Raw genomic sequence first — 10488 nt, forward strand, 5'->3', positions numbered from 1 at the left:
GGACCAGTTTTAGCATAAGATTTTTTGAAGCATTAAAAGCCCACCTACATCCTAGATTCACATAATAAAAGTGTGGCGCTCCACTGCACTGAGCTTTGGGAGGGGGTTAGGTGTGTGAGACAGCAGTGTCAAATTGCAGTGTTTAATTTCTGCGACTAAATAAACACTCCATTTACATGAATTGTATAATATAGAAGGGAGTAATTGCAGAGTCATGACCAAGGCAGGATGCAGAGATTGACAAGTAAGTGGGAAATTTGACCTGAGACTAATTCCCTGATTGGAGCATGGCAGACAAAGTTGCTGATCACTACCCAGGGAACCTGGCAAGATGCAGTGGGTGCTGTTAATCTACACAAAGAAGAAATTTTAATGAAGGAATTTTGCACAAGCCAGGAAGAAGTTCTGAGGCCAGGATAGCTGAGTGTTTCATCCAGGAAAGAGACATGCAGATGGCGCCCAGCCACAGGATATACCTGCTTCCTCACCCAGCAAATTTCCTCACCCTATTGAGTCCTGAACCAGAAGGAAGCCAGGTGATGGTGGCCAGCATTTGAATCTTGCAGACTGTCGGCACTAGATTCTGACGGCAATTGTGTGAGTCACCATAGTAACCATGACTTCACTTGGTACCGCACCAATAAGGCCCTGGGACTCAGGGAAAGAGAGAGAGTGCCAAAGCGTGTTTCCTCTTACTGTTTACCCTCTGGTCCAGATCGTTCTTAAAAAGCAACCTGAGTGGCCTGACAGGTAAAATATCCTAATATACCAAGATCATAGAGCATCCTGTTGTGCCATTTCCTGACTAACCTATCTGATAAACCCCAACCCTGTTTGGTAATCGGGGGAGGGTATGGGAGAGTCATTTGTTCAAACTGATACAGAGACACTATAGAGGAATGGGTAGGAGCACAAGGCTTCAGATACAGGCTTTCTCAGTTCCAGTCTCACCTCTCTGTAACCTTGGGCAAGTCCTTTAATCTCTCTTGGGAGCCCAAAATTGAGAACACAGTTGGCATCCACCCCTGGCCTTGGCATTGTGCCAGATTCAAATAAAATACCACACAGCATTTTCGCGGGTGAGACAGGGTCAGGTATCAGAGGTGAGTGATTGGCTTTAATGCGACCCCCAGAGCAAATGCCAGAGAAAAGGCAAGTAGGCAAGACAAAAAACCTTTATTTACAAACCAAATGTGAGGGAGGGGCGAGGTTCACCGGCCTCCGGCGGTGGAGGCCGACAAAGTCGCTCCGGCGTTCTCGGGCGAGGTTCCCAGGTCCGCACAGGAGCAGGGGCCAAGGAAGCTCGGTCTGGCGCTCTCGGGCGAGGTCCCTGGGTCCCACGCAGGAGGAGGGGCCAAGGAAGCTCGCTCCGGCGTTCTCGGACGAGGTTCCCGGGTCCCGCGTAGACGAGGAGGGGCCGAGGAAGTTCGCACCACGCGCCCGCTGGGAGCGGCTTTTATGTCCTGGGCCCGGGAGTGGGAGTGCAGTGGGCGGGACATAGGCGGGTCGGGGGCGGGGCGGTAGGCGTGGCTAGGTGGGTTCCGGTTTCTCTCCGTCGGAGGTCGGGTTGCGCCTGCGCAGTCGACCCGTGTCTTTCCCGGGCGCCAGAACGTTGACAGTGAAGAACCCGGAACTGCGCCATCTTGCCTCCGTTTGTCCAAACAGTGAGTACAATCTTTAAATCACTGAGATTACATTCCCCACATGGAAACTCAGCAGGATGGGCCTTAGAAACAGAAACTAGGTATCGCTTGAGAATGTACAGTTTATTTCTTACACGGGGGTTGGAGTAAGAGCCATACCTGCTTCACCAATGATTTTCAAAGAGACAGAGGTGAAGCAGGTATGGCTCTTACTCCAACCCCCTGCCTGATTTTCAAAGGCAGCTCTGCAAAAGAGCAACATAAAATTGAGTTAAAATTAGCGTGGATATTAGTTAAAATTAGCGCTTGAGTTTAAGCTAGTGCTTTGAGTGCAATCTAACAAGTCTGTGTGTGTCAGATGAAGATCGGGTTGATGCAACAATGTGTCCTTAATGTTCCAGGTCCCATCAGGCTCCTATACAGCCCCATGTGTGAGACAAATTGAATAAATGATATAGTTGGCATTTCAAATCAGATGATGGCCCAAAGCAATTGCCTGGGACTACTGCTGGTAGCTGAGTGTGTTTGTGTGTGCGTGTGTGCACGTGCGTGTAATATGTGACTGTGTCGGTGTGTGGCAGTGAAGAAGAGATCCCAGGTCCACTTGATTACCTGGAATTCACCATCTTTTTCAGACTTTCTTTGTTGAGCTGTCTTCCTGAGGTTGTTTGGAGCCGCTGTGTCATGGATAAAGAACTCCCTAAAGCCAGTCCCAACAAGCTTGCGCTGAACATCAAGAAGCCTGACAAGTCCTTCAAATGCAAGAAGCCCACCAAAAATGTGCTGGTCTTTTTAATCAACAGACAACTGGGCAGGCACAGAAGTGACATCGACCTGTCAAGGTGGCTGTGGATGCTGTCATAAAACAACTCCAAGGTGAACATGGCTTTGGACAAAAGTCATGTGGCTTATGTGCTGAGGCCTGCCCAGAATTTTGAGAAATTAAATATAATTAGAACAATAAACCTCCCATGTTTGAGCCATTAAAACAGAGTCTGTCATTTCATTCTTTTGGGTTGGATGTATGTTTGCTGACAGGGCTTACTTGGGTTACACTGGAAGGGGCTTCTGTTCATCCTAACACACAGTGCAGGGGCGCTCAGACACGGAGCAGAGGGTGAGATCATATTGCACAAAAGATGTCCCCCACCATCAATCTGAAAAACACTGTGAAGTCATAGTGATGTAGTACTTGGCATTCAAAGAGCAAAGACAATCTTCTCCCTAGCCATTTTGGAGAGACAGCCCGGGTGTTCCCCTCTAAAACCTAATGCTTGTCCTAGTGAAAAGACATTGTTTAAGAGCAGACCAACACCTGGGCTGGGAGTGTGGGGTATGCTTTAACATTGCAGATATCATGTCCACAGAGCCTACTAGAGGCAATTGCCCTGCTCACTGTCCCCAGGAAAGTAGAATGTCCTGGTGGCTTTTTTGTTTTGTTTTGTTTTGGCATGTCAAACAAACCTTCAGGCCACAGCCAATCAAAGAGAGTTAATTTTCCTGAAGGGAAGCCACCCAATAGTTCAACAAAACATGTGAGACGGCTCCCATTCAAAAAGCTGTGTCCCAAGGAATGTGCTGAGCAAGTCAGATACTCACTCCAAGAAACTGAAATGGGAATTATATGGGCAATTGGTCACTAAGAAGTGAGAGCTAAAGGTGAAGTGGGGACAGGGAGAGCAAAGAGGTCAGAGCAATGGTGGATATTGGCAAGCTCAAGTTAGGAGTAAGATGAAACTTACATAAGGTGAACCACAAAAGTGTTAACTTACGTAAAATCAGAATGTATAAATTTATAAAAGGAGAGAAGGAGACTCTATTTCTTAGAAAGGGTTGCAGCCTAGACAGCAGCCATGCCACAGGCTGGGAAGAGTGCCTCTGGTCAAGACCACAGACTGGCACTTGGAAGGAGGAAGGGGTTGGGGCAGGAGCTTTATGCTGAATGGGTTGGCTGAACATACAAATTCTACAAGTTACAGGAGGAGCTATGAATATTCATAAGGAGGGTCTGACACATTCGTTTTCAAGAAACATCCCTGTAACATACCACCCGTGTTCACCTTGGGGTGCATTTAACTGTATCACATTTAGGCCCTATACGGCAACAGATATTTCAGGGCACATAGGCACATAAGTGCTCAATCTCTATAATCCAGCCAGAGCCAGTCCACGGTCGGTGGTTTCTTATTGGGAGAGAGTTACTGCAATCAATCTGTTGCCCAGTGAAAGCTGTAATTATGGCTATGGTACAGGAGACTGAGGGTCAGTTAGTCAGCATCTGGCAATAAGTGAGTTGCAATTGTTTCAATATTGCTTATCTCTAGGTCAGTGCTTGTTTAACTGCTAGAGAAAAAGAAAAGCTTGTGGCAGTGGGAACATACTGTATTCTTTCAGCGTAAGGGTGCATGACTTAACCCTTGCCTGACATCCTTCAATCCTGTTTATAACTTTGTATCTTATTGCCTCAAAAAGTCTGTTCTGTCCTTATTATGATGTCTATTTGAACATTAATGCTGATGAGTTATGTCTAAACCATAAAAGAGAGGGAGTATAATGAGGCTTGTCTGACTACAATCTGCTCATGGCCAGGAACTCATTTCTAAGGTTCTTCTAGGATCCCCTTGGCCAAAGGAGGGTCAATTTTGTTGGTGAGGGCTTAGGATTTTATTTTTACTTTACTAAAGCCATCACAAATTCTAAGCATCTCTCTTGCCCTTTAATGTCCTTTAAAGATGCAAAATAAGCCCGTGAGCAGCCCTTCTGTCCTCACTTCCTCTCCTCTCCAATTCCCTGTGTTCTCACAACATGTTCAGCATTCCCCAAGGCCCCTCCTGTGTCCCCTCCCCTATATCTAAGGCTTAGGCTTATTGTTATCTTGCCCCTCAGTCAGGTCTCCTCCAGATTTTTTTTTTTTTTTTTTTTTTGAGACACAGTCTCGCACTGTCGCCAAACTGGAGTGCAATGGCATGATCTTGGCTCACTGCAACCTCCACTTCCTGGGTGCAAGTGATTCTCCTGCCTCAGCCTCTCGAGTAGCTGGGATTACAGGCACCTGTTACCACGCCCAGCTAATTTATTTTGTATTTTTATTAGAGATGGGGTTTCACTATGTTGGCCAGGCTGGTCTCGAACTCCTGACCTCGTGATCTGCTCACCTCAGCCTCCCAAGTGCTGGGATTACAGGCGTGAGCCACTGCACCTGGCTCAGATTTTTATGGGGTAGAAAATTTAACCCCTCTGTGTCCTTTTCACCCTCCTCTCTGCCCTTGTCACCTTCTCTGTCCCTGCTCTGATTCAGCATTGCCAAAAAGGAGCCACCAACCTCTCCCCAGAGGACACAGCTGGCTGTAGGATGGAGGGGATAGGTTAGAGGTTGCCAGGTAGAGGGGCCTCCTGGGTGCACTTTTGTGGGGAATGCTACCTGGACACTCCTGCGTTGGTGACTGTTTACCTGCAGTCCAGCATCAAACAGTGGCTGTGAGGTGGAGAATAGGTGGGGAATGGAGGCTGAAAAAGCAGCAGGTAGGGCAAGAAGGAGCCAAAGCCACAGGAGCAGAGGCTGATAACAGTCAACCTCCTACACTCCATGGCCACACAACAGAAGAGACAGAATTTAGGATACAGAGTTACATGCAGATAAATCTCACTATTATACTGAGTGAGAAAACAAGTAGCACAGAATTATGTACCAAATAGTTACTCAACTGTGCCAAGCAGTACTTGGATATATACATAGTCAGTAAAGTTATCCAAACTAGAGCAGCAGCACATTCAAGTGAAACTCTGTCCAGTCTCAGACTTGGCTAGTGCCCCAAAACAATTGATACCAACTAACTCCCATCTTGCAAGGAGTTGCCTAACAATGGAGCCCTGGTAAAGAAGGCAATCACAAACTGTCATGTGACCTCTGACCACTCACCCACCTGCGGGTGTCTACTCACACTGGAAGTCTGGGTGGGTTGGAGATCAGGAAGCCCACTTCACAGGAACTGCATGGTATGCTGAGTTCTCAAGAGGAAAATCCACTACACTTCAAATTTACTGGAAGGTTGTGGCTACTCAGCATACCCTTAATGGGCTTGACTTGTGTCCCCAGAAGTCAGACTCACAAATAAATTTTAGAAGGGGAGTGACTACAGGAGAGCAATGAGATTTGGCCAGATTCTCCTAAAGAGATTTTTCTCAGATCTTAGTGGAGGCCATACGTAGCCTCCTCAGGGGGAAATCTGGACGCAGCTGACTGCCAGGGATTAGAGGCTGAGTGGAGAGTGCGCACACGGTGTCAGGCGACACTCTCTTCTACTCTTTCATTTCTGGTTGCTGCCTCTTATTGCTCAAATCATCTACTAACCAGAAAGCAAGGAAGCCAAAGTGATGCGATCCATGGTATCAGCATTCCAGAACACAGCCTTGTAGAGAAGCATATATCTGGTTGAACAAACTGAGAATAACCTAACCAATTCACCACTTTTTTTCCACAGCCAGGACCCACTGTTACTTTGATCAGAGAAAAAAAAACTCTTGCATAACACACGGTTTGAGGTCGATTTCATTGTAATAAAACACGGGTCCTAAATTGTAACTTTAGTGTTTACAGGAAAGTTTCCTACACATTCTCATGGAATGGGTGAAGGAAAAGTCATCTTATCTCCCTATGAAATTAATTTCTATACTCTGTCAGCACCTGGAAATGTTGGTGGGTGGATGTGTACCTGGTGGGAATAACCTAGGAATTTGTTGCTGAAATATATGAATTTTTGGAAGTGATACCATTATGGAATTACATCAGTTTTCCATGGAACATTACAGCTCGACACGGAAGTGCTAGGTGGTTCCCCAGTGAATCCCCTCAGGTACAGAACTAATCATCTTTCTCACATTAGGAAGCAGCAATCCAAACTCCCCTTGGTCATCTGGATCACTCACCCATTCAGGACAGTGACCCCTTCTCAATCCCAATTTTTGTTACCCAAAGACTTGAAAATGGACAGGGGACAAGAAGTAAATGTCAGTTTCCAAGATAAGGGAACTGTGGATATTTTCCAAAGAAGAGGCATCTTAGCTCAAATATTTTAGCCTCCAAACTATCCAAGTCCTATTTTTGGAGAGAAGGAAGGGGAAAAATCTGTGAATCATTTTTTAGGGGGCATAAGAGTGAGGAGAGTCATTCTGTATCCCATCCTGGCAATGGAGAATGGCACTATAGGCTGCTTACAGGTCCAGAACTAGAGCCATATCCTATAGGACAGCCCTCCAACCTTGAAGATTTCTGCTTTCTACATAATGCTACAATCGACTTTTCAACAGGCCATTCCAGCACTGTATAAGGCCAGATGCTTCTGGGTGATGGTAAGACTGGCAGATTACACGGGCCTGAGCTCATGTACCATCTTCAGTTGCCATTAAAAGAGTTATTGGACAAAAGTGATACTTTGAAGAAACCACAGTGTTGGGGAAGTAGATCAGCAATACAGAAATGTATAGGTAACAGTAGAGGAACTGCCTGTTTACTCACCTCCCAGCAAATAAAATGCAACTTAAAACTAAAGGACTTCATTTGTTCCTCACATAAGCTTGATTCTGAATTTTGGACTTGTCGTTCTCATGTCTGTATGGCTGTTGAGTAAAATAAGTAGAGGCCAAATTCAAATTATTTTGTCCCATAACCCCTCCCAATGTCCAAACCACATCCATTCTGCTGGGTTCTTTCATCTCTGCTCCCTATTATCAATCCTAGAGTTAGCCCTACACATTTTTTGATCACTGCTAGATTAGAACATGTCTTTTGTGACCTTAGTATTCCACTTGGTCAGTGTTCAGTAATTTGTACACCCTGTCCAAAATAATCATCACAACTCTAATCTTCCAATATCAAAGCTTCTCGCTTACCCCAGCTCAGGCTGGGTCTGGGCTGCAGCCTGCAGTAGGAAAGGGTGGTGACCCTTCCACTTGTACTCAGACAACATCTGCACCCCTCCCCTTTAGCAAATACTTGTCCACCAGGGTCTGTTGAATAGGGGGAAGGCAACAGTTCCAGGTCAGTAAACATCTCCCTTATCTGGATGGAGTTTAGCAGCTGTTTAAATCTGATTTTGTTTTCTTCAGTGAGTGCTTTAATGGCTGTTCAGTGACTAAATCGCTAGGTCTCAAGTCCCTACAGTTCCCTGACATAAGGCCTCCCCACAGATCTCTTGAGAAAATTTCCTTTAAAATACTCCAGACCAAATCAAATACTATTTTTCTCTCTCCCTTTCTCTTCCTCTCTCCCTTTCTCTCCTCTCCTCTCTGTCTGCTATCCTACTTCCTTTTCTTTCTTTTTTTTTTTTTTTTGTTGAGACGGCGTCTCACTCTGTCGCCCAGGCTGGAGTGCAGTGGCGGGATCTCAGCTCACTGCAAGCTCTGCCTCCCGGGTTTACACCATTCTCCTGCCTCAGCCTCCCAAGTAGCTGGGACTACAGGCGCCCGCCACCTTGCCTGGCTAGTTTTTTGTATTTTTTTTTTAGAGACAGGGTTTCACTGTGTTAGCCAGGATGGTCTCTATCTCCTAACCTCGTGATCCGCCCGTCTCGGCCTCCCAAAGTGCTGGGATTACGGGCTTGAGCCACCGCGCCCGGCCTACTTCCTTTTCAAATTTCTTTGTGATTCTATCTTTTGAGAAGATGATTCAAGGCCTTCTTGTGGCCCCTGTGAAGTGCCATCACTCCAGGAAGTTTGAGGTGAAGAGTATTTTCTTCCTGTTAGCTGAGGACACCGTTCAACCTCTGCTAAGTGGGCCTCTCTGCTCTCCACGTCACCCAGATCCTCTAATGTGAGTGCACACTCACACATGTGTGAGTGGTCAGAGCTCACATGATTGTTTGTGATTGCCTTCTTTACCAGTCTTCCACTGATCGTCAGGCAACTCCTTGCAAGATGTGAAGCACTTGGTACCAATTTTGGAAGCATTAGCTAAGTCTGAAACTAAATAGAGCTCCACTTCAACATCTTGCTGCCTTTTGGATACCTTTGCTATTCACGTGTGTGTGTATCCAATATAGGCACACACACACACACACACACACACACACAGCTTGACAAGTTTTTCTTACTATTTGGTACGTACTTTTATGCTACTTTTTTCCCACTCAACTATTATAATTGTGAAATTTACCTACGTTGGTGTGTATAGCTCTATATCCTACACTTCAGTTCTTCTCTTGTATGTCAATGTACTGTAGCAGGTTGGATATACCCATCTGTGCTTCACTGTATGTGTTGTCTGCACCTGTTACATCATTGGAAAAAAGAAGCTCAGTAATTGGTGGGCAAGTTTTGAATTTTGTAGGCAACATATACTACACTGGAGTGTGCTATGTTATCCCATAATCCCAGAGGTCTAAGTAAGACTACTACTTTTCACTGGGGACATTTTCTGTGCATGACAATCAACCTAATTGTCCATCTGTCCCACCTCTTGCACAATGGTCTTATGGGCACAGAAACATGGACTTTCCGTAGTGAAGGCTGATCTGGCTACCATTACTAGTGAGGTCCTAACCTGACAAATAGCAAAGAACAACACTATGCCCCAGATACGGCAACGTTCCTTGGGCAAACCTGCTGGCAACTTGGTGGCAGGACAGTTACATTGGACCTCTTCCTCTGTGGATGTGTGTCACAGTCCATTCAGGCTGCTATAAAAAAATACAATAAACAAGGTAGCTTATATAGAACAAAAAATATTTATCATAGTTCTGGAGGCTGGAAAGTACAAGAATAAGATGCTGGCAGATTCGGCGTCTGGTGAGAGCCTGCTTTCTGGTTCAAACATGGTACCTTCTCACTGAGTCCTCACATGGTGAAGTGAGCAAGGGGACTTTCTTGGGTTTCTTTTATTTTATTTTATTTTATTTTATTTTTTTGAGACGGAGTCTTGCTCTGTCACCCGGGCTGGAGTGCAGTGGCCGGATCTCAGCTCACTGCAAGCTCCGCCTCCCGGGTTTACGCCATTCTCCTGCCTCAGCCTCCGGAGTAGCTGGGACTACAGGCGCCCGCCACCTCGCCCGGCTAGTTTTTTATATTTTTAGTAGAGACGGGGTTTCACCGTGTTAGCCAGGATGGTCTCGATCTCCTGACCCCGTGATCCGCCCATCTCGGCCTCCCAAAGTGCTGGGATTACAGGCTTGAGCCACCGCGCCCGGCTGGGTTTCTTTTATATGGACACTATTCCCATTCATTAGGGCTCTACCCTCATGACTTAATGATCTCCCAAAAGACTTCACCTCTTAATATTATTACCTTGGGGATTAAGATTTCAACATATGACTTTGGTGGGGGGGATGGGACACAAACATCCAGATTATGGCAAGGAGGCAGATATTTGTCCTCATCATAATAGACACATATTCAGGGTGTGGATTACCTTCTCTATCCATGGATTACCTTCTCTATCCATAATGCTTATACCAGCATCACCATAGGTGGACTCACAGAATGCCACATACTTCATTATGGTATTCCACATAGCATTGTTTTTGATCATACAATTAATTTCACATCAAAGGCAGTTCAGTACTGGTCTTATCATATAATCCATCACCCAAAAATGCTTGATACAATTGAAAGGTGGAGACTTAATGAAAAATCAGGAATCCCCTGGGTGACAACACCCTGAAAGGATGGAGTTCTATCTAAAATGATGCAATATATGCTTTAAAACAGAGACCATTATGTGGTGTTGTTTCCCCCATAGATAGAATACATGTGTCCAGGAATTAAGGGGTGGAAGAGGGAGTTACTTCTCTTACTAGGACTTCTTAACAGCCAACTCATAGATTTTTTGTTTCTTCTTCTTGCCACTTTTAGC

General features: G+C 45.6%; 1 protein-coding gene across 1 annotated transcript; it reads left to right on the plus strand.

Moving 5' to 3' along the window:
* The first annotated feature begins 292 nt into the window (after positions 1-292).
* Positions 293-2649, plus strand: LOC117078139. Its single transcript, XM_033201632.1, has 2 exons — positions 293-750; positions 2279-2649. Exons 1-2 carry the CDS (start codon positions 617-619, stop codon positions 2505-2507), a joined length of 363 nt encoding a protein of 120 aa, XP_033057523.1. The 5' UTR covers positions 293-616; the 3' UTR covers positions 2508-2649.
* Positions 2650-10488: the final 7839 nt, after the last annotated feature.

Source organism: Trachypithecus francoisi, unplaced genomic scaffold (assembly GCF_009764315.1).
Source record: "Trachypithecus francoisi isolate TF-2019V2 unplaced genomic scaffold, Tfra_2.0 Lachesis_group6, whole genome shotgun sequence".
NCBI classification, from domain to species: domain Eukaryota; kingdom Metazoa; phylum Chordata; class Mammalia; order Primates; family Cercopithecidae; genus Trachypithecus; species Trachypithecus francoisi.